This window comes from Phyllostomus discolor, chromosome 9 (genome assembly GCF_004126475.2).
Source record: "Phyllostomus discolor isolate MPI-MPIP mPhyDis1 chromosome 9, mPhyDis1.pri.v3, whole genome shotgun sequence".
Classification (NCBI taxonomy): domain Eukaryota; kingdom Metazoa; phylum Chordata; class Mammalia; order Chiroptera; family Phyllostomidae; genus Phyllostomus; species Phyllostomus discolor.
The window spans coordinates 7,746,955-7,771,823 of NC_040911.2; the positions used below are offsets into that span (position 1 = coordinate 7,746,955).

The 24,869-nt window shown below is 44.5% G+C and overlaps 2 protein-coding genes across 2 annotated transcripts in view; both read right to left on the reverse strand.

Annotated features, from left to right (window-relative positions):
• The window catches only part of LOC114506937 (serpin B8), a 207,608-nt gene that overhangs the window by 64,629 nt on the left and 118,110 nt on the right, over positions 1-24,869 (reverse strand). The gene's annotated exons all lie outside the window — the stretch shown is intronic.
• Positions 22,944-24,869, reverse strand: part of SERPINB7 (serpin family B member 7) — a 44,854-nt gene continuing 42,928 nt past the window's right edge. Inside the window, exon 8 of the mRNA XM_028524950.2 lies at positions 22,944-23,884. Within this exon, the coding sequence (XP_028380751.1) occupies positions 23,486-23,884 (399 nt within the window). The 3' untranslated portion in view covers positions 22,944-23,485. The remainder of the gene's footprint in view (positions 23,885-24,869) is intronic.

A 24,869-nucleotide genomic window follows, 5' to 3' on the forward strand; every position in this document is an offset into this window, starting at 1 on the left:
AATAATTGAAGTTCACTGATGAGCGTGTTGAGATTCATGTAACTTATCTCTCTGTATTTATATACTCGTACATTTAAAAATTTCCATAATAAAAATCAATCCTCTAATACAATAAGACTCTTGTCAATGACTCCACGGTTCCAGTGGACCAATGGTCCACTCTGTGTGGTCATTTCCAGATCCACATGTTCTTACATTAGCAAAAGAGTCTTGTGCCGGGCTTCCAGCTCAAGGTTATTATGGGGTGCAACTCCAGGGCATCAAGAAGGGAGGGAGATGGGAAGTAATTCAGAGAAAGAAGGGAAGCTCTCTATTCCCCACTTGGCCACAGCTGGGAAACCCGGCTAGGTGCTCATTCACACAGGGCACCTCAGAGAAGCTGTATGGAAATAGCACAGCTTGGAAGAGTTCTTCAAAACAAAAACGAGAGGGATTTATCTATAGGCTTATTCTAGGTTCCTGTCTCTCTCTGTTTCAGGCTTGTTCTGTGGACCATTGACCCTCAGCTTCTGGGTGGTATTCCCCAGCCCCTCTCTGCAGCTGCTGGGAGAAGCATCTAACACGGAAGATGCTTTGATGTCATCCTTTCGTTTAGACGTTTTCCTTAAATGGTCACAGATGCTTGTCAGTCCATTACTCCTGTTTAGAACGGGGCGCCAATAGCTCTCTGCTTAGAGGAGAATCTGGGAGGAAGGGAGAGGAAGGCTGCTGGAGGATGTCCCAGGCGAGGCCTTTCTCTGGCATATCCCCGTATTTCTATCTTCGGATGCCCGGAGAAGACAGCTCCTACCTCCTGCCCGGAAGAAAATGGCAGCCAGATTTCCGGGGCCCGGGGAGGCAGGTTTGGCTCAGAATTTAAAGTCTCACTTATTCATCCTTTTTCATTGTGGCAACCTTGATCTTAATCCATGCCTGGAGTGATGCCATCTGAAGGCGACCCTCAATTTGACTCTCTCTAGAAAACCAAACTCCAGTCACTCGACCTCCTTCCAGGTTGGGGGAGGGGCAGCATGCTGAACATGTGCAAAGTGGGGGAGGGTCTGAAGGTCAACCTGCCCTCCACTGGTGTATTTTGGACCTCGTGCACCATTCCTGATGTCTCCAGTGCGGCCAAGTCTTCAGCCATACATGCTATAGGTTCACCAAATGGACCATCAGCCTTCCCCACTGCTCACTTTCTAGGATTCAACTCCCTTGGTTCCGCTAACTCAGTGACCACCCACAATCACCAATCCACTGTTTAGCCTCCAAAAAGTCATTGCGTTTACACTGCCTGATTCCCTTTATGTGAAACAACAGCAGTCACAATAAGAGAATGGTGTTGTTTTCTTGTGTGATCTGAAGAAGGACCCAAGGTGTGGAATTTGTCAACTTTTAACCAGGGGTCTCCCCAGATTTCTCGCCGCAGCCTTCTGTGTTAGTGGTCCCTGTGTCCCCGTGTTAGCTGACTGGCTGCATTGTGACTCTGATGGCAGGAGCTCTCAGTGTTGCAGAAGAGCCGTTTTTGCACTGTTGGGGGCAAAAATGTCTGATGTGTATTAGCTCAGGTGTGTCTCCTCATGTATGAGGCGAGGCATGACTGCTCACTGATATGGATCTGAGTCAGCTGGTTTACCTGGGATTTTCCAAACGCCTCTCAAGCACAAATTGTGGAGTCAGCGCTAAATCTCGTCTTATTTTGTATTCTGCTCTTTCCCATGTCCACACCCACCCCTTCCTCCCCAGACTCTCTCTCCCCACCCCTCCCCACCCTTTGACACCCACAAATGAAGTGGGTTCCAGATGAAGTAATTACACTGCTGAGCCCGGGAATTTGGGACCCACAAGCCTGACGAGACAGACAGAGCCCCAAGTGGGGAAGCCGCCGCTGTCCTGCTTCCATCAGGCAACGATTCTCTCCCCCTGGTTTCAGCTGCTGGGCCGGGGGGCCTTCAGACTGAGCACCTTCCCAGCCCACCACAGGGCGGCTCTGATCTCCATACTCACCTCTACCCGTTTCGGAGGTTGGTTAAGCATTTTTTCTAACATTCTGGAGCCGGGTTTCTTAGAAATTAATGTGCTTACAAATCTAGAGATCTTCCTTAATTTTTTAAAATCTTCACCTAAAGGTATTTGTCTGTTGATTTGAGAGAGAGAGAGAGAGAGAGACTCCCACCGATTGGCTGCCTCCCATGAACGTCCCAGCTGGGAATCAAACCCACAACCTTTGGGAGTATGGGACAATGCTCCAACCAACTGAGCCACATTGGTCAAGGGATCATCTTATTATTCAGATTCTGATAAACTAGGTCTTCAGGGAAGCCTGAGATTCCACATTTATAACACGCTTCTGGGTGGTGGATCCCTATTACCACCCCACGTCCAGCAGCAGGGCTCTGAGTGCCCTTTCCTCCTTCATGCCCCATCCACAGCCTCCCACGCTGCTACATGCAGTGGCCACGGTCGGCGGCTCCCCCCATGCCCATCCCCCAGCTTCCGTCTGCTTTGCTGTTAATGGCATACACCGGTTCCACCCAGAGGACTGCCTGCGGATACTCAGACCGTGTCTCCAATGATGGGAGCTGGAAGTGCCCAGAAGTCCTCCCTGTCCCACAGGAGGCCATAGCCAATAGCTGGCTCAGGTGGGAATACAAGAGCCTACCTACCTCCTGTGTTCTGGTACAGTGCAAAGCTTCCCACGGAGTCGGGCTGCGTCTGGGACTCACCTGAAACTCCACCCTCGCTTGGCTTCCCCTTCCTCACCTCGCCTCCCCTGAGCCCCACCTGATTCTTCCGGGGACATTTCACTCAATTAATCACTTCTCTGTAAATCCTAAGCTTAAGGTCTGCTGTTGAGAGAACTCAGCCTAAAACAGGTGGCCCCCTCCAAAGCGGTTTTACATTCCAGCCATCTACAGAGAGCGGGATTCCTCAGTGACAGATTGCCTGCTGCCGTTTCTCGGCACCCAGCTCAGCTCTGGGCATACAGTAAGCACTTAGTTGATTTTATTTTGATAAAGTTAATCTGTGTACAGCAGGACCCACCAGACGGAGGCACCCCAGTAACGTGGCCCACGTCACAAAGCTGCACCTAAATGAGCTTGCACTTACAGAAAACACAGGTCCGGGACACCGAACCTGCACCCATTCCGGTCCTCCACCGAGGCTGCAGCGAGCTCACCTCACCCTAGAAAACAGGACCTGCTGGCCCTCCAAGGAAGTGCCCCGCCTCCTAGCCCATCTGCTTTGCTTCCACTTTGCCTCTTCTAATGCTCCATGCACCTCGTTCCTGCCCCAAATCCTCAGGTGCAGCGCTCCACTGCTCGTGAGGCACCGCCCTCCCTGATCCACAGACCGTGTCCCCTTCAGTAAAGGACATCAAAACTGGATGCTGTATGGTTGTCATCTGACAAGCTGGATGACTTCTTCAGTGACTGAATCAAGTCCCACATGGACTTGACACCTCACCTGATGTTCTCTGGTCCTGTGGTCATGGCAGACCCTGAGCTGCCATATCCCCTGTACCCGCCTGGGCGGGGCTGGCCCATGCATGCATGCATGCACGCCCTCCTCTCCCCTCCCCGATAATATCTGGAGATCTCTAGGAGGTATAGAAGTCTCAGCAACAAATGTCCCCAAATATCACTTTTTAAAACATAGATCTGGCCTGGCTGGCATAGCTCAGTGGATTGAGCGCAGGCTGCAAACCAAAGCATCGCAGGTTCGATTCCCAGTCAGGGCACATGCCTAGGTTGCAGGCCACAGCCCCCAGCAACCTCACATTGATGTTTCTCTCTTTCTTTCTCCCTCCCTTCCCTCTCTAAAAATAAATAAACAAAATCTTAAAAAAGAGAAATATCCCCCACTCTAAAATCAAAACAAAACAAAACACAGGATCTGGGCTTGAGTTCTTAGCTGGTGGCACGCCAGCCCTTGCCCCTTCCCCTGGCTCCAGGAAAGAACGCCAGAGCATCCGGTGATTGCCACACCGACCCTGAGCGGCTGACCCAACACTCACGCCCAATAATACATCTTTCCAAACACGAGGAGAGACAGGAAGGCCACCCCACACGCAAAACCCATTTCCTGCGTCTTCGTAACGGCAGCACCACGCACGGCTGTGTCGTGTAGCAACACGGCAGGGCACGGGCTCTCGCAACACTTGTGGAAGGCAGGCCCCGCACACACGCAAGGGAGAGGAAGCACCGTCCTTCGAAGGATGATGAATTTACACGAGATGTTTTGAAGAAAATCTTCACAAAATAGTATTTTGATGGTTCCTCCAAATTGTTGCACAGCATAACAGGGAATGGAGGAGAAGGGGGCATGCATTGTGGCCCCGGCAGACCCAACACAAAATAACAGAACACTGGACGCAGTTGACAATAGAAAAGTGAACATAAAAGTGTGAAACCATTGTTTTTGCTCAACCAACAGTTTCCATCCTGCGGAGAGGGTGGATGCATTTTATTTTGGCTTTCAAAGGAGTTGAAATCGATGACAGATATTTGCCCAACACTCTCGCACAACTGTGGGTGGCAGGGAGTCTCCGATTTACATTTCGTCTTGCTGTCACACTAGAAAATCTTCACCGTTTCCCGTTTTTTGATGGGTTACCATAGCCCTGGCCTGTTCTAGTCCACTTGTGATTATTTCTTCATGCATTTTTAGTAGGCTGTGAGACTTGTTTGTGTGGAAACAAAAAATGGCTCTTTTTTTTAAGATTTTATTTATTTATTTTTAGAGAGGGAAGGGAGGGAGAAAGAGAGAGAGAAAGAAAGAGAGAGAGAGAGAGAGAAACATCCGTGTGCGGTTGCTGGGGGTCATGGCCTGTAATCCAGGCATGTACCCTGACTGGGAATCGAACCTGAGACACTTTGGTTCGCAGCCCGCACTCAATCCACTGAGCTACGCCAGCCAGGAAAAACTGGCTCTTTTCTTTGCTTCCAACGTGAGTCAGCACTTCACTTATAGCCCAAAAAAAATTGCGTCCTGAGATAATTAAGAATCTGGTCAAAGTTGGTGATGGTTTTTCAAATAACAAAACTGAAGAACCCCAGACTTCCTAACAGAAACAATTGCAGTTCTGGCCTTTGCTGTGTCGATATGCGAAGCTATGCCATGGCCCTGGTGAACAGACCACGATACGTGAAAGTCGTTTCTCCGCTATGAATGCATTACCATAAACTGGGAAACCCTGGTGATTTTGCACATTTATTTTTCCTTCTGAAACCTAAAGTTGACTTTTTCTTTATTTTCCTGCCTGTTTCTGTCTCCGGGTCTTTCTTGACGCCCACTCTCGGAGGCTGCACCGTCAGAGAACACGTCCGAGTCCTACCTTTGACACCAACAGGCACGTGTGGCTCGAGGTGCATTGTGAGCAGACAGGAGTGACCAGAAATAACCCAAAAACAATTCCCACCATCCTCGGAAGAACACCGAAGGGTTTCTGGTCGGGCACCTGTAGGAGCACCTGTCAGTCTCTGTGCACGCTTTTCCAAATCTCTCAGCACCAGTACTGCCCACCGCCCGTCTGGCTCTCATGCTGGCCTCTCTCTTCCACCTGCACCCCCTTACCCTCTGCTTTCACACTCCCTCCTTCACCCAGGACCCCTCACTTGACAACAGTTCCTCCCGCCTCATTCCTTCTTTCCTCCTGTAGGTTACTTTGCCCTCCGGCTTCTTTTCATGTCTTCTTTGTTCTGTGTCTTACTCAGCTTCTTCCACCTGGGAGCTTGGCCAGGAAGCAAGGAACCTCCCTACTTAACCGAAGCAACGAGAATTGAGGGAAGCAGGGCTGGGGAGATGGTCCACATCATTTATTAGTAATTCATTAATTTAACTATGCATTTAATTCAAGAAACTGTTCATTTAAATTCAGTTTCCAGTGAGGATTTGCATTGTATTAACTAAAGTTTTATTTACTGTCGTGAAACAGCTGTACCAAATATGCGCCCCGGTCTCTCCCCCACCCCACCTCACCCAGCTACTCCAAGCTGTTCAGACACGTCTGCAGCTTCCTGGCTCGCAGTTTCGGGTTCCAGATGCCAGTCTTCATCGTTGCCTTCGGCCTCCTTTGGCTTTGGAAATGTTTTAATTTCTCTGTCTCTTTTTTGTTTTCTGATAAAGACATTCCCATCTAACTTGTAGTTCTTCTTGCTCCCTGTTCTTGCTGGGACTCTTTCCTAGGAGGGGATCCACCCCAAGCCCCTCAGCACACACACAGGATTCCTTCGGCCCCAACTCAAGCAGGTGGTGCAGGACGTATCTGGCTTCCTCCCTAGGCTACGGTTTTACATTAAGTCTTTTTACATTAAGTCATAGTTGTCTTTGCTTTGAGTAAAGCAGGACTTCAGTGAGTGCTGGGTGAAGTTGGGTCAAATATTTTTCATGGTCACTAACCAGTTCCCCAGCTACCCACTGCCAAGCTCCTCATCCTCAGCCAGTCCACCCCACCACCTTCTCTGAGACCCTTCCTGGCACCAACCCATCTCTTCTCTCTTCTCCCCCCATCCCACAGCCCTTGTCCATCGAGGTTAAGTTCAATTACCACCTCAATTGTCCTCACCTGTTTGGTACGTACTTACCCAGTATTTTCTTGAATGAAAGTAGCACAGGTTTCGACTTGATTAATAAGGATAAGAACAACAACATGGAGAAGATAGATTCCAATACAGCAGCTCCTTCATAGGGTTTTGTGAAGATTAGATAAAACAAAGCAGATGAAGTTCTGAGAACTCTGCAGCATGTTAATGCTCAATAAATGTTAGCTTCTGAAAATAAAAATAGTAACTTCACATAAAAAGAAGCCCACCAACTGTAGGTTCACTGATTGTAAATGTGACCTCATTTCAGAGACATTAAAATACACAATTATCATTTTCCTGATTTAAAAGAAAATCCTCAGCATGTTTCCATGTGTTTATTGGCCACATGTGTTTCCTTTTGTGCAGCGCCTGCTCGAATGTTTTGCTTATTTTTTAAAAAAATTGAATCTTGAGCCCTGGCTGGTGTAGCTCAGTGGACTGAGCACGGGCTGTGAACCAAAGTGTCACAGGTTCGATTCCCAGTCAGGGTACATTCCTGGGTTACAGGCCATGACCCCCAGCAACCGCACATTGATGTTTCTCTCTCTTTCTCCCTCCCTTCCCTCTCTAAAAATAAATAAATAAATAATCCTTTAAAGATTTAAAAAAAAATTGAATCTTTGTCTTTGAGTTCATTATTATTTTGAGTACAAGTCCTTTATCTGATAGGCGTGCACAAGTATTTGTTCCCAAGCTGTCACTTGCCATTTTGTTTTCTCAATGGCTTCTTTCAAAGTGCAAAGGTTTTAACGTTGATAAAATCCAATTATCTTTTTTTTCATTTGTCATCTATTTACTTGACATTTTAAGAAAGCATTGCCTACTGTCAGGTCACAAAAATTTTCTACTGTGTTTTCTTCTCGAAGTTTTTTTTTAAGATTGCATTTATTTATTTTTAGAGAGGGAAGGGAGGGAGAAAGAGAGAGAGAGAAACATCAATGTGCGGTTGCTGGAGACCATGGCCTGCAACCCAGGCATGTGCCCTGACTGGGAAATGTACCTACAATGCTTTGGTTCGCAGCCCGCACTCCATCCACTGAGCTACGCCAGCCGAGGCCCTTCTCAAAGTTTTAACTCCAACGTTTAACTCTGATCACCATGCGGTGCGCCTGCCTGATGAAACCCCGCTCAGCAGTAGGAAGGAGCGCATCACGATTCACACGGACTCTCCAAGCCAGTAGTAAGCTGAGCGAAAGAAGCCAGGCACAAAAACGAGTAGACGCTGCATCGTCCCATTTATAAAAATTCTAGAAAAAGCACACTCCTGTGCAGTGACAGAGGGCGGATCCGTGGTTGTCCTAGGATGGGGCTGAAGGCAGAGCAGATTGCAAAAGGGGGAGAGGGGACTTTAAAGGGTGATGGAAATGCTGGTTTTTGATTGTGCTGGTGTGTATACAACTGTCAAATTGACCAAATGGATTATTTTCTTTTAAAGATTTTATCTATTTATTTTTCAGACAGCAAGGAAGGGAAGGAGAGAGGGAGGGAAGTATCAGTGTGCAGTTGCCTCTCGTGTGCCCCCTACTGGGGACCTGGCCCGCAACCCAGACGTGTGTCCTGACTGGGAATTGAACCGGTGACCCTTTGGTTCACAGGCCAACACTCAATCCACTGAGCCACACCAGCCCAAATAATTTATTTTAAACATGTGTAATTTATTACACATAACATGTCAATAAAGTTTTTTAAAATGTACACATTTGAGATGAAGAAGATATGAAGTTGTGCTCGAGCCAGTTGTTTCAAAATTAAGACCCCCCCATACACCACGCCAACCCCAGCATTTGCCCGACTACCTTGACACCGCCTCAACACTCTGCAGCTGACACTGGCGCTGGCAGCAGCTCTGGGTGGCTGGCGTGCAATGCCAGTCCTCTGGTGTCAGGCTTATTCCAGAAAAACGATTTAGGAAGCTGGTCAATACGCTGGCTCATCCTCGTGTTGTGAAGTAACCTTAAGATTCATTGGGGAAAATCTGTGTGTTTGTGTGTGTGTGTGTGTGTGTGTGTGTGTGTGTTTAATCTGCATCAAATAAAAACGGATACGGTGTACTAGGAGAGCCACCTCTTCCCCAGACTCAGTCCTCTGAGTGAGGACGGTGACAGCTGACGTTTTATGGGAGCACATTCCAGTGAAATCTAAAAGGGTCCTTAAATGAGGGACCCCCGGGTTTCATAAGATTTTAAGTTGAAGCACTTTGGGGAAAAAAACAGACACACTTAGCTATTCAGGTTCTTTTTTGCCCAAAGTAAATGCTGGCAAAATGTCGTCAAAGGCAATTCTTTATTGAGGGTCTACCATGGGCCTGGGACCTCACTAAGTGCATTATATAAGCCATCAAATTAATCCTTACAACAACTTTCTGAAGCTGGCGCTAGTTTCTCTGTTCTCAGTAGGGAAAAGGCAGAGGATTAGAAGGCAAATTAAGTCTCTGAATTCCCCTGGCTTCAAGTCCCGGTCTTGTTGCCTTCAAAACTTAATTGATTACTGCTGCAAGATATTACATTTTCATTTTAACAAGGCTTCTCACCAGGCCTTAACCCAGAAGTACAGTTCATTAGTATGAGCAATTTGCAGCCGTGGCTGAAGTTTTTCGTCAGAGGAGTTTTAAGGGTTCCTCCCATCACACCCAAGGAAAACAGAGTCATTGGAAATGTTATTTAATGACATCATAGCAGGCCTTGATGACAAGCTGTTTGAATTTGTAGATGACAAGAATCTAAGGGGAAAACTTTGGGTACTGTAGTGCATTCAGGATATAACAAATACAAAATTCAAAAATACAAAATTTAGGTCCTGGCTGGCGTAGCTCAGTGGATTGAGCACAGGCAGCGAACCAAAGTGTCCCCGGTTCGATTCCCAGTCAGGGTGCATGCCTGGGTTGCAGGCCATGACCCCCACCAACTGCACATCGATGTTTCTCTCTCTCTCTCTCTCTCTCTCTCTGTCTCTCTCTCTCTCTCTGTCTCTCTCTCTCCCTCCCTTCCCTCTCTAAAAATAAATAAATAAAATCTTTTTTAAAAATACAAAATTTAATAAGGATTAATTATTTAAAGGCCCTGCAGAACTTTGCAAGGGGGAATTCGAGCATCTGAAAAGGCGACAATATTGTTGGCGCTGAGTCTGGGACTCCCATCCCTCCCTGTAGGAGACTGCCGTCCCAGACCAGAAAGGGGGTCCATTCGGGCTATGTGGAAGAAGTGGGGAAAAGAGTAATTCAGAGAAAAATCCCCTATGACTCCCACCTTGATGATGAAACAATACATTCGAGGCACATCGATTTTCTACAGTTCGATTGATTTTAACCTTATTCTATTTGAAAACTGCATAGCAATTTTTTAAACTCCACAGTTATGAATTCCACAGTCCTGGGAGCGTTGGGAAACACCATGGAATGAACCAAACTGAAAAATTCTAGTAATGAATCATTTTTGTTATCAGAAAGTGAGATATTTATGTTGACAAGGTACTTGTAAAAGCATCCCTCTCTACCACACTCTAGATAGAACACTGGTTCTCAGCCCCAGGTGATTTTGACCCCCAGGGGGTGCTAACAATGTCTGAGAAGTGTTTGAGGGTCCCAGCCTGGGAGGAAGTGGTGCTATTCATAGCCAGTGGCAGAGACAATGAATACTGCTATGTACCAGTATAGCTACACACCTTTTTAAAAATATACTTTATTTATTTATTTTTAGAGAGAGGAGAAGGGAGAGAGGAACAGAGGAAGAGAAGCGCTGATGTGTGAGAGGACTTTTAATGCACAGGGTAGCTCCTCACAGCAAAGTACCGTCCGGCACAAAACCTCACGTGTTATGTTGAGAAAACCTCGTTCGGAGCAGGCGAGCCCATTGTGGATAACCATTTGAAAACTGCAAGTACAACAAAAAAGCACTAGGGGGCAGTAAGAACTCAGGAAATGTCACTTCCTAAGAACAAATCTTCCACCTGGGAAAAAGAGTTTTGCATTGATTCTAAAATTGTGTGGCTTGTGTGATAGGAAGTGAGTAACTACAGTTTTGGAAACCAGGTCTTTCTGCAGTGGGAGAAGTGTTCTACAAATAGAAAATGGGGCGCAATGAGGAAGAACCTCGCAAGGCTCAGTCTGACTTGCAAATAACCGTGTAAAAACGGAAACACACGCTGTACAAGGCAGAATTCTGATGTTCACCCGAATTCGGGTCCCCTTGCTGTTTCCTTCATTTTTCTCGAAGAGGCCTCCTCTGAGAATTCACTAAGAAAAGATCCCCCCTTGGGCCCCCTGCTAATGAACACACCACATTTTTCCTTCACTGTATTCATCCAAGTGGGTCATTGTATCCACACTCCCGTGTTTGCTGTTTAAAGGTTCATAAGGCCCACGAGGGCAGCAGGGACTGTTTTGTTCTCAGGGTGCATCCGGTACCCAGCGCTGCGCCTGACACCCACCATGTGTAGACAGGCATCTATCTGTTGGCAGAATCACCGGTGAGGCAGCTCTGATGGCCCCTGGCGTGCCCAGAGCAGAAGACCCCGTGTTTGAAGAAGGCGTGGGTACAGTGTTGACAGGGGTCTCGAGCCCCCACATCCAGGCATCTGTAGTCACTAGGAGGTGAACCTGCTAAAATTCAGAGATAGACCTCCCAAGATAAAGACTTAAGCCCTGGCCAGTGTGGCTGAGTCGGTTAGGCATCCTTCTGCAAAGCAAAGAGCCAAAGGTTCGATTCCCTGGCAGGCACATGTTTGGGCTGAGGGTTCAGTACCTGCTTGGAGCACAGAGGCAACCGGTCCGTGTTTCTCTCTCTCTCCCTCCCTTCCCCTCTCTTTAAAAACAAATAAATAAAATCTTTAAAAAGGATGAAGGTTTAGTAATATAATTCCATATGATTTTATTCAACATTAAACTTTCTCCCTCTGCCTGCTCTTCCCCTGAAAATTATGGAAACCTGCATTTGTTCATTGTTCCCCGGTCAGGCCATCCTAAAACCTACATGTACTTATGCTAATGTGGGTTTACAAGTTTAAGCTCTTTGCTTCATGAATGTGTGGCATGCAATATTTAATTCATGCAGACTCTTAGAAAACATACATCCATTCATTAAAATCCAACAATTGCGTCTTTTTTGCAATTGGTGAAAAAAATGTTGTATTTTATTCTGTATTCATATTTCCATCCATCATCCTACAGATGGGTGTTTTCTAATGATCCGGTACCTTTGAAGATTCCTCAGGCTCAAGTTCACTGAAGAATTCCCCCAGGAAGGCATTTTTTAAAAGATTTTGTTTATCTGTAGAGAGATGGAAAGGGAAGGAGAAAGAGAGGGAGAGAACCATCAATGTGAGAGAGAAACATGGATAGGTTGCCTCTCATACATGCCCCAAGCACGGACCAAACCCACAACCCAGGCATGGGCCCTGACCGGGAATTGAACTGGTGACCTTTTGCTTTGCGGGATGATGCCCAATGAACTGAGCCACACCATTCAGGGTAGGAAGGCATTTTTAGGCTCCAAAAATGCCTCTTCATTCTTTGAAACTAAGACATTTTTAAAAAACTTGTTTCATTTCTATACCTAGCATTCTCCAGCTTACAAAGTAGAGAAAACTTATTGTTTTAACTCAGAGAACTGCTGCGATAAACAGGAGGGAAATCATTTAATGGCACACAGAATTTTTGTTTTGTTTGTTTTCCACATGAAGAGGAAAGGGTGCACATTGTGGCACCTCAAGACCACGCTCTCATTCTCACCCAGGGACTCCGACAGGGGGTCGTTGAGTGAGATCAGCCTCCGTTCGGTGCTGCCCCTCATCCTCCCTGATGCTCTAGCCTTGCCCGAGTGTGCTGATGGGACAGCTCTGCCCACTTCACGCTACTGGGCGATAAATATTTGAAAGCTGTAATTAAAAACAGGACTAAAACAACTAGGGCCTGAATACAGCAGGTACTGGAAAATTCTCTCTCTCTCTCTCCCCAACCCCTATATTTTCTAAAAATTGTATGTAAGCTGAAACTGAAACGAATTTTTACACTGAAAAAGCCCGTGGACTCTGCTGACGTGGAAGTGGCTGTCAGCGTTACAACAGAATAGATGGCCACGGTGTGGTCTTACTGGAAAAGTGTTTTGAGAAAAAACAATTTAAGAAAAAAACTTGACTGAGTTTTCTCCACGGCTTCTTGATTTTACACCTGAGTAGCCCCACCCAATGTCCTAACTAGCGTACTAAAATATATAACAACAATATATATATATATATAATGTACGCCTTAAATAATTTTGTAATATGTTAGGATAATGTATAACAATGGAACAAGGTTGGATGTATGGAGTCATCTTTATACATTCCACCAGAGCTTGTTGCAAAAGAGAGCTATGCGAAAAATAAATTCTCTGGCTTATCTCTAAAATCCGTATACGGGGGAGGGGGATAACCTGGGGGAGAAGGGGGAGGGTCATCAAGGAACTTGTGTAAAGGACCCCTGGACAAAGACAATGGGGGGACGATGGAGTGTGGAAGGGCAGGGGAGAGGAATGGGGGAAAATTAGGACAACCGTACTTAAACAACCATAAAAATACTTTTTAAAAATAAAATAAAATAATCTGCACACAAAAGGAGATACTAATAGAGCTTTAAATATCTTTCCTCACTGTATTAGCTTGTACTTTATTAAATCCCACTGAGTTATAACACAATGAAAAGAACACCATACCTTAGAGACCCCTGGCTGGCTCAGACACTGCACTCACGCCTGGGTCATTTCTTTAAAGAGAAAGTGCCACGTGTCCTGGAAAGGAAGATCCAGGGTTTCCAGCTCCTTGGAGAGCTGCGAAATTTCAAGGCATTTGCCTCATTTCAACCTTCTTATTTTACTTCTTCCATGTTTCTTCCCAGATCAAAAAAGCACGGCCCAATTTTAGAAATAACTAGTGCCAGCCTCTGGCCTAATCAAATCATGACCCAGATAAAAGTATTAATTAAGACTGGAAGCAAATAAATAGCATTCCTTTTATTTTTATTTTAATCATTATCGTGATTGCTCACTCTCACAGGTTTATTGCCCACAGTAAAGTTTCTCATCGAGATGATGATCACGGGCTGTTAAAATTCCGCTGAACCGTCGTCGTCGTCACAGGGGTGGGGGGTGAGGGGGCAATGCGAGATTGCATAAGTAGGTTTTATGATTCTTTGTTTTAGACACAATTCCTACGTAGGATGCTTGTTTCCAAACAGCAACTTGTGAAACCATCTGAAGTTTATTTTTCAGACAATATTGTTCTTCGCAAAGAACTATGGGACGATGTGTTCTGAAGTTTTCATTACTGCCACGACATCAATCGCAAGCGTTCACTCCTCATCCTCCAACCATCTGGGTGTCTGGTCCGAGACGGGGGCCAGGTGAAGCTTATTTTAAGGGTTCAACTTACTGATAATGATTTATTTGTTATTTCGGCGGATCTCCTCCCCTCCTTCCTTGTCCTCGATTTTGTAATGTCACGATCAAAGAGATTAATGCATGAAATACTGTGCTTCCAATGTTATCTTCCATCGCGTGCGCTGTGTTTTCCTTAGATGAGAGACACAATAAAGCAGCATCCATGGGCCAGAGCAGGGCTGCGCGCCCAACCGCCCTCTGGCCCTCCGCCCGGGACTGACGGCTGGGAGGGAGGCGGAGCTCCCTTGAGCAACCCAGTCTCCTCGCTGCTCTGCAGAAGGCGGAGGGCACGTCTTTGGGTGGTGCCGAGTTCCCTGTCGATCCCCAGACAAGTGGTGGCTAATTTCTCTAATACTGTCCTTGATTCGTGAATCAATCCGAATGTAACTACATCCTGATAAACCACGTAAGCGGTCTACAAGATGGGGCATGCAAAGATGTGAAGGTTGATGACTAGAAATGGAATATTTTTAGCAGGACAAAATAAGGATTTTGAACCTTATTATTCATGCAAATATAGGGTGGGGCAAAAGTAGGCTTGCAGTGGTGTTATTATTTATTAATTGTTGTATTTTCCATATGAATGGCAGTACGCCTACTTCTGCCCCACCCTGTACGTATGTGACTCCACGGTCAGTGTTGCCTGTCCGGGTCTATTCCACCCCAGCTCCAGGCTCTTTTGAAACATGTGTTCTTTATTTGCGGTAAAGGCATTTTTCTCTGATCCATGCTATCTCCGAGAGCCATTGTTAATTAGTTTTTTCTTAAGTATTTATCTACTGGCATAACTATGTGCGTTGCCAGGCGAGGACTGGAAATTGTCGGGGGGAGCACTTTGTAAAGTTATGTAACTGTCTAACCACCATTCTGGACACCCGAAACTAGTACAAAATAATAGTGAATGCAAGAAATGCATTTATACAATCTCCAGGAAGCACAGCTTGGTGATGTGTATCAGAATTACAAATGGACATAAAATGCACCCAGCAGAGATGACTTGCATTTTACAGCTAAGTTATGCTCGCCTAGAACCAGAGCAGCTCTGACACGCATTGAGAAGTGAATAGAGGCAAGTGAAGGATGTCAGCACTTGTTTCACAGGGGAAGAGAAGGAGAAAGCTAAGCAAATTTGATTGTATGCGGTGGACATGCCTCTGGGAAGGTACCTAAACTCATAGCACCAGTGGCTTTCAGGGACCGAGGTACTGGGGGTTTGGTGAGAAAGCGGTTTTCACCATATATTCTTTTGTACTGTTTGAGTGCGAGTCACGTACATGTAATGTTTACTCAAAAATAAATATTTTAAAAATAAAATAAAAACGATTTATCTTCAAAAATCAGTGTTTGTCAGGGGTCATTTCTACATGGTGTTTATATAGATTTCTAAATTTTCTGTATTTTTTTAATGATTGTCTTTGGGATATATTTCATTTTACACAGATTATCTCTCTATATTTTTCTTCTGTTTTGTTTTGATTTGTCCGCATCAGGCAGGTGGAATTCACAGAATTCTATTGACAAGTCCTGTTTTGGGGTGTTAAAAAATTTGGAGTATTCATGGGTGGTGCTCAGTTTATATGACTCTTGGCATGTCCCGTGTGCCACATTCTCATCTGCACCTGTTCTCAAGGAACAGAAATCGCCATCTAATTCTGACGGCCTTGTGTGTCAGTGTATCAACTGTACCCTATGCTGTTTAAAACACGGCGAATGATTCAAAGACGCCAAACTACTTATCCAGCAATGACTTTATGATTCAAGTGAAGCTCCCCTCCATTACAGTGGAAAGAAGAATGTTTGATTCCTACATAATGTGTGGCTTCCTTTAGTATTATTAAGCAATATTTTCGTTTGTTTTCAGGGGCGGTAAGTCTGTAAGGGAATACTTAGTGTTCCCGTGGACCCGGTAACTGCTCTCTTTCCCCAAAGGAGAGGCGGAGAGTAAACACAGCTACGAGAATGACAAGGAAGTTCAGTGGCTCAGTTCCTTGGAGCATCTTCCCGTAAACTGAAAGATGGTGGGTTCGATTCCAGGTCAGGGCACATACCTAGGCTGATGGTTCAGTCCCCGGTTGGGGTGCGTATGAGGCGTGATGGATAGATGTGTCTCTCTGACGTTGATGCTTCTCTCCCTCTCTCCCCCTCCCTTCCCCTCCCTTTATAACCAATTAGAGTGTCCTCGAGTGAGGATTAAAAATAATAATAATATGTAATAGACATCGTTGGAATTTGAGATCCTCCAATTCCGACAACATAAATTATAACTTCAGATGGACCAATATAATAGTCTGCCTCAGCTCAACTCAAAATTTTCATTATTGGTTATCCATAGAGATTGAATTTATATCGAAGTGACACAAAAACAACAACGACCAACCAGCAAGGCTAAAAGAGGAAGCTCATGGCTGTGCTTTGAAAGTCATAAACTTTCACAAGCACAAGCAGCGCATTCTAGTGTGTGGGTGTTTACTCGACTTAGGGGTTCTGCTGATTTTTTAAGTGACACTAGCACTGTAGTCAGTAGGCTGTAAGCGGTTACTTTAAATACCCCAGGCTTCTGTGTGCCTAACGCTCAAGCCCAGAGCCTTCCCCTGCGGCTGTGGCTGCAAAGACTCAGTGGTTTACCTGTCCCACGCTGATGTCTGATGTCCTCGCTGGGTGAGCGGGCGACCATACTCAGGGCACCCTCAGCACGGGCACCTCAAGGACCTGGACCCCTAGCTCCTTCATGAAGCCCACTTTCCAGTGTTCTTGCAGCCTTGTCATCTACACGGCTTTGCTCCGGGACTCTAAATGCAAAAACTGAAACAGCAGAGCCAACGCCTTCTTGTTTTTCCATGCAAGACAGGAAGTTTACATGTATAGCCATCCCCCCAAATTGCCCACATTGAGGGATCCAAACAAAAGCCGATTCGCCTTCTCACAGAATCGCCTACGATCATTATTGTGATGATTTAAAGGTGAAGAGCCCAAACAAAGTAGCTACTGGAGTACAAAGGATATTCTGTTTGTATTCATCTGTCCTTCTTTTGATGCCCCCAAGCTGTTAATTCACTTCAAAGAGCTGAGAAATACGCACCACAAGATCTTATCAGGATAACCACTTTTGAAAGTCAAATAGGTCCTTTCAAGAATATAATTTAGGAATCTCTCCAACTCAAGTAAAATCAGACCAGTATGCCCTCACTGAGTTGCAGATTACAAATTAGCTAAGAATGTCACAGAGTGCTGAGTTCTACATAATGAGGCCATTTAAGGAAATTTGGTTATGACTACAACCATATTTTATGTTTTTCTCTTTGAAAGGCTAGTTAACTGGTTAAAGGTATCTGTATTGTGTATCTCAACCAAATAGACCAGATTTTACTGTGAAATTAAAGATTCTGCTTTATTAACTGTTTCCTCTAACGAGTCTGTTTGCTTTGGGCTATTTTTACCCCTTCAAGTATCTCTCTATGAACCCTGCTAAAAATGTCTTACCCCATTTTCCTTATACTGCACTCCCCCAACTGGGCTGGTCCTTGAAGGGACCTACAAGGGCTACTTAAAAATGAATATACTCAAGCACTTCTTGCAAATCCGAAGCTTCAGGGATGTGGCCCTCGAATCTCAAATTTAAAAAATGCTACATTCGCTGTTTGTTTTGTGACTTCAATATTTGATGGCAATATTCTTTGGAAAGATACTTCTAGTACTTACAGATGTGACTATTGTGTTTGGCTAGGGTATTCCATTTTTCCTTAAAGTCATTCACTATTTCTTTTGCGTGAAAAATATTTATTTACAAGAATAAACCCTCTTTACTTTTACAATCAACTACAACAAATTTTAAAGTAACCGATAATTTCAAGCATTTGTTGGTAAAACATTTAAGAGAGTGAATACATTTGATAGCTTAGAGACTTAATTATAAGGTACAGATCCACCCTTTCATATTAAATAGCATGTTCTGTTTTGGCTGCAGCCTGGAGTGGAGCACCCTTGTGGGCACTCAGGAAAGAAGTGAGAAAACTGAGGGTGATGGGCAGAGCCTGCCTGGAACCTTTTATTTTGACTGGAAAGCTTTTCCACCAGCTTTGATTTGTTTCATAAGATCACACCCATTTCACCTGGCTGGCAAAGCTCAGTGGTTTGAGCTCGGGCTGTGAACCAAAGTGTCACAGGTTCGATTCCCAGTCAGGCCACATACCTGGGTTGCAGACCACGGCCCCCAGCAACCGCACACTGATGTTTCTCTCTCTCTTTCTTTCTCCCTCCCTTCCCTATCTAAAAATAAATAAATAAAATCTTAAAAAAAAAGATCACACCCATTTCACAAATAACCTGCCTGTATTCTCTTCTGAATATTTTTTTAAATTAATAAAACATTCAATTACAGTTCACATCCAATATTTCATTAGTTTCATGACCTGCCTCTTAATTCCAGGAATATCTCATAGGTCTTCCCCATCACCTGACTTCACTTCCAGTCTGCAGTAAGTAAATCACCTCCCAATGAATTAAGGTCAGCCCAAAGCCTAAATCTACTGTGAAAGCTTATCGAGGTCTATATTTTACATCAGACTTTCATTTTACAACTAGAGAGCTAAAAAATAACACATCTACTTCCAAAATAGGATAAAAGTACTATGGAGAATTTTGTTTTAAAGGCTCAATATTTTTTAAAGTGTCTTGTAAATCTAAACCTGTACTTTGTTGAGTATGTAAGGATAATCACTTGGAAATTAATTTTCCTACCAAGGCCAGAAATAATTTAATATATTTTTAGGGAAAAAACTTTGAGGGTTACCTTTAAGAGAAAAACAAATTGAATCATGAGACTACCTCACCCAACCTGAAGCCATAGTTGTGGTTTGGTCTTTCTGAAATGCACACTTCCAGGTCCCTCTGAAGGGGGTGCCACTAACCAGCACCCATTTCTTAAAGAGCCAGTGCGATAGGTAACCTTAAGTGAAGGTGGATATTCTCTCGTGTTTAGAGTGGGTTTCTATGAAATCTCCGTAACAAGAGGGGCTTGAAACCATTCCTTGCTTGTCTTCCAGGTACAACGACAAGTGTATGACATTCCTTTTCTATCTGAAAAGCACTGTTGCCTCTCGTCCCAAAGAGCACCACAGCCAGGGTGGACAGTGGACACAAGAGAGAGGAGGCATTCTCAGTCACGTGGTCAGAGCATCTCTTTCAAGACGTCAGAGCAGAACTGCACGTTTGCAGCACTGAGCGAGCCCACTTCTTTACCTGGGCTCCGGAACACCAAGGCAACCAACAACAACAAAAGCGTAGGTCCAGATACCACCACTTAACAGTCTAGCTCAAATTAGGAGAAGAGTTGCTTCTATTTGGTAAAATCTAAACTGATCAAAAATGAGGCTTTGTGGAAGCAACAAAAACACAGATTTTGGAATCAAAATTCCAGCTCTGTCACATTCTATATTTATGACCATGGGCCTTTTTTCTTTTCATTTTTCCAGTCTCTATTGTCTATTCTGCAACAGTGGCTAAGTAACAGGCTCCTTACAAGACTCGGGTGAGCATCAGATTACATAATGTCTGTAATGTTTGTGTAACTGTGCCTGCGTTCAGTAGGTGGTCGAACATGTCAGTGAATATTTTCATTATTGTTGTTGTTGTGTCAGCTTAGGTAAGTTCACTGAGTTAGATAATAACAAAAAAGTACCAGCTTATAGTTTTAACCCTAATAGACGCATGACCTCTCTGAGTTTTCCAAAATGCACAAAAGAACTGGCTGAACGAGAGGGTAAGGACGCAGCGGGCAAAGCCCATTCCCACCATCGCAGAAACATCGCAGAATCATCTCAGAGGGCACGCCTCCCCCACGGCTTGGTGTTGCCATTAACACATATAATGGAGAGCATTGCTTTTTATACATATTTTTAAGAGGGGTAGAAATATAACTAAGCACATTAGAATCCCACAGAATTTGTATCCCACTTTCTTCTGTGAAACCGTTCTCCAATATCTATTAAGGAAAGACGGAGCTTCCTGTTCTGGTGTCTGTGGGGCCGGCAGGACGCACCTGGGCCTGGGGCCTACAGAGGCTGTCCACCCACCACCACACGGGGCTCAGGGGCCACTCCCAAGGAGCCAGAACAATGGGGTGTTCGAAGAAGCAGTAGTCCGCCATTCCTTCCTTCTTCCCTGCACTAACCCTCCTTCGCCCTGGGCAGTGTTTAGGGGACAGAGGCTAGAAGACAATAGGGAAAGCTCAGCATTTGTTTTTCAACCTGCTGCTTGGTGCAATCAGGCAGGCCCTTGGATCCCTGCTGCTGTAGCATCACATCCTGCGTCTCCCTTTGTGTGAGGGGTTATTGGGAAGAACCACCTGGAGTTGATGGCCTCGAGGGATTCACACTGGGACTAGAATGAAGGAAGATCCTAGGGTGCAAAATTTAAGGAAGCTCTGACTCTATGGTCTGCAACCCTGAACTTGGAAGTGAGCACCTCTTTGAGGATGAGCCACCCCACTGAGCAAAATTTAAGGAAGCACTTGTGCTCAGTCATGCAAACCCTAACTCCTGAGAAATAGTGCCTCCTTAAATTTTGCTCCCTTCGGAGCTTGGCTTGCCTCACCTTACTCCCGACCCTGCTTGGGGTACCTGGTCAGGGTTTTGGATACAAGAGGCTGAAAGCCTATATTTGGGTGGCTGCACCATTATCTTATATTGCACTGCAGACACCTTAAGGGGCTTCCATTAAGTCATTGGCATTGGAGTGAAACTCTCCCCCCATCTGTTGTTGGCATAAATGCAGTATCTCAGTCTAGGGAGGTCCAATGGTCTTAGGAAAATGCCTCATTTGTCCTGATGTTCTAAAAGGGGAAAGAGACTCTATAAGGTGAGGCCCCTCAGGAGCATCTAAAAAGAAAAACTCATAATGGCTGGTTTTGAGTGATAACATAAATAGAAAAGTCATAATTCTTTCTTCTGTTGACGTAACTTAAGAGAGTGTCTTGCCAGCATCCGGAGACCCAGCTGCCATGTCTCCAGGCCAAAGGGTGTGGTTCCAGTAAAGCAGCCTGAAGAATTCCTACGCAGAGAAGAGCAAGTTTAAATCATTTGGCTGGCAGAGTGGGTCACATTTTACAGAAATGTTGCCACTTGCTTGGAAAGCTATCCATCTCTTCGCATTGACATGGAAGTCAAATCCTGTAAGACATCAGGGTATTTCTATTGCGTGTTGTCAGATAACTAAGAATGGAGTAAAGAGTGGGCAAGAAATGGGGCTGAGAGGAGTTCAAGTTCACGAGAAAATAGAAGTAAATGTATAGACCGAGACCTGTTTCTCAGTCTGTGAAGCAATTGACATCCTTGCTTAACTGTTTACGAAGCCTGAGCTCTGGTAATTCATGGGGTTGCCCTGCACTCAAAAACCTGCCTCTGGCTATACCAGGTTATTCTACCTGGATCCACAGAGTCTGAGAAAACATGTTTACTCTGCGGAAGGACAGCTAGTTGAAATAGCCTAAAATGAGTCTTTATAGCAGAGAGGTTTTGAATCAGACAAACTTGAGTATTAACATGAACTTTGCCTTTTGTCATACATGTGAGTAACTTATTTGACCTCTCTGAGCCTACCGTATTTTGCTGTGTATAATGTACAACCACATTTTTGGCCCAAACTTTCAGGAAAAAAAATCATTTTAATTGTTTAACTCAATTTTTATGTATTTATATTTAGAAACAAAACCAATGATCATATTCCAAGCCAGTATATTTTGCACATGAATATTGTTATTGTTTCCTAGAGTTACACTTTCAATGCGTTAGCATAAATAAAAGAATTTAAAATGTTTATATAGATACAGAACTAGGGCTACCCATGTACAACATGCATCCTTATTTTTCCCTTAAAATTTTAGGCAAAAAAGTACACATTATACACAGCAAGATACGGAGATTATAAAATAGGGGTAATTGTAGAGACCCGACAAGGATGTTGTGAGTGTTAAGTGGGATCATGAAAATGAAGACTTTAAACAGAAAAATTATTCAGAAATGTTTATCTTTCCTGCACCTTCGTAGGGATTATGGCTTTAATTTAAATAAGAGTCAGAGACTTGAGAAGAAAGCTATCAGGTCCCCAAATTAATCCTACAAATGAGGGAACCGAAGTCCCCCTAAGAACAGGGTCTGGGAGCATGTCATTTTTGAATGGCCATCAGTGGGAATGCAGTAAATCAGAAAAACCAGTTTCTCTCTACCAAAAATATACCTGCAAAGATCTCTGAAGGACATCACAGTCATTTCAGTGTGGCAGTTCAGTAACCAAATTACTTCTGTTAGCAACTTCTCTACATCTTTTAGATTACATCTCACATTCATTCATTCATTCATCCATGCCATAGTCACGGACTCCACAATATTTGTTGAAAGACAAGTGTCTGCCAGGTCTAGGACTGAGCACCGCAGAGCCATGCCTTAGGCTATTAGGAAGTTCAGCATGGTCTACTGATTCTCAATTTATTTTTGATCTGTTCTGTTAAGCTACCTGTGACTTACTGTAAATATTCATGTATGCTAATCCTTTCCTCTTACGAATTTAAATTTCAGTATTTAAAATGAACTCATCAGCCCATGCGAGTAGCTGTAAAAGTAACTTCCGTGTGTCGTAAATGAACATTTAACAAAATCACATTTATGTTTGGAAAGTGTTCTTTCTTTTCCCTTGCTCGCTTATGCTGCCAGTCTCACCGTTGGTCACAGGAGGACGATCGCCCTGTGCAGTTCTGCTGTGTTTCTTTCTTCTGGTAAATAGAGAAAACACATGGAAACTACACAGCATGTGAAATAATATACTGGAAATAACAACTGACAACAGTTAAAAGATATTTTAATATTTGAAAAAACTATGTACATATTAAGTAAGTCTCCATCAAGGAAAAGCCAAAACACATTCGCTCACTTGAAGTTATTAATGAAATATTTTGGTTGGCCCCAATCTCAAATCCTTTTTTTTTTTTGCATTTAGAGACTGATTTCACATCAGCATCAAAGTCAACTCAACTGTCTTCTTAGGTCAGCAAGGAAAAATTATCTCTCACCCTTATTTCTAGCAGCTGGGCTTACTTCTTAGATCATCTCCAGTAAAACTAGACTATCTGTGATACCTATAGAGTTTCGGGAAAGATCTCTAGGGCTGTTTCCCTGTTGCCATGACCAGTGGAGGACACGGCCACCGTTCCCAGATGTCATGCCCAGATGCGCGCCTACGCAGCTATGGGTCAGACTGGTGGTACAAATGAGAGCGGGCAGAAAGACAGTGACTTTATAAATAGGTGAGGCAGACGGTGGCAGAAATGCTAAGAGCAAGATCAGGATAATCCACCAGGTGTCTGAGAAGAGTCGAGTCACCAAAATCATCGCTGACCAATGTTAAAAAAAAAAAGTGAATGGAAGGAAACACCACATGCTTCCCATTACACTATATCTATTCACTGGCGGCGGTTCCTTGACGTTGATGGGACTATCATAAGGGAAACCAATCGGATGGTCAAGGGCAAGAGACTTTGCCACTAAACAAGATGATGTCATTCTTCCTGATGACAAATAAGAATGGGTGATCAGCTCTGAACACTGTCGACTCGGGGAGCAGCTTCTCCACGATGCTGTTCCCGGAGACAGCGGCCGCCTCTGTGCCATCCTCGTCCACCTCGATGTGTGACTTGTGCATCATCTTCGACATATACAGGCGACCGCCCGACGCTATGCCCGAGAAATCAGCGCGGGACTCCTCGAAGATGTCTCTCAGCCCCAGGGCTTTCAAATGGCGTTTGATTTCATACTCCTTCTCTATCTTGAACTGAGGAAGAAACACCTTGACGTACCGGTGGCTCATTTTTCGTGGATTGGTCCATTTCATTAGGTTCTCAAACGTCAGTTGGTTTTCAACCTGTAGGAACATGCAAAAGGCAATTCAGAACTATATGGTTAAGAAACAAATGAAAGAACTACAAAAATATGGTTTCCCATAATGATCCCCTCCTGGGTACTGTATTTATGTGTAAGTCCTGGAGGGTTTGGAAATGCGGAATGATGAAAACATACTTCAAGCACTCTTTAATGAATCACATGTTTAATTTCTCCTGCTATGACAACGGGTAACTGTATAATCATGTTCCAGGGAGTTTCTCTTCTCGGCCCACATAGGAACAGGTATAGCATTCAGGATTCAGAGGTCATCCGAGGGAGAAAAGAGCTCAGCAGTCAGTCATTTAAATCAGTGTTGCCTGACCATCTCCTCATCACGAAGACAGAAAACAGTGACATTTGCACAGCTCACAGGAGTAAGCCAATGGAACGAACCCCAGAGGACCCGAGGCAAGGAACACGGAGCTCTAGAACACAGAGCTCTAGCCTCAAGGGCCCGGGTGTCGGGATCTCCCAGCGTACCCACCCACACTGTCAGCCAGGCTGGGATCCAAACGGACTCTCCAGCTCAGCACATGGGGATGACTGAAACTCAAAACGATGTCGGGAGATTTGCCCACGGGGCACAGCTAGGAAACTTAACCACCCAGCTAGGAGCCCATGTCTCTCTCCAGCAGCATCTGCCCTTAAGTGATTCCCGTATTAAATTCACCAACTCCTGAAAATTAGTCATAGATTATTCCGGGCGTAGAATGGGAAGATTTTTTTCATTCACACGGTTTGCAGGTTTTATATATGAGCATTTGTTCTCAGATGCAGGCAGGCTCACTGGAATCCTAAATAGATTTTCACAGTTATTCAACCTTATCTGTATTCTTATCAAGAACCCAAATTTATGTCATCAAATTTAGTCTCATTCAAATTTTTGTGTGTGAATTATCCAGTTGAAAGTTAATCTGCCATAACTTTTTATTCCGAGTTAGAGTTTTTCCCTCATTTAGCCCACT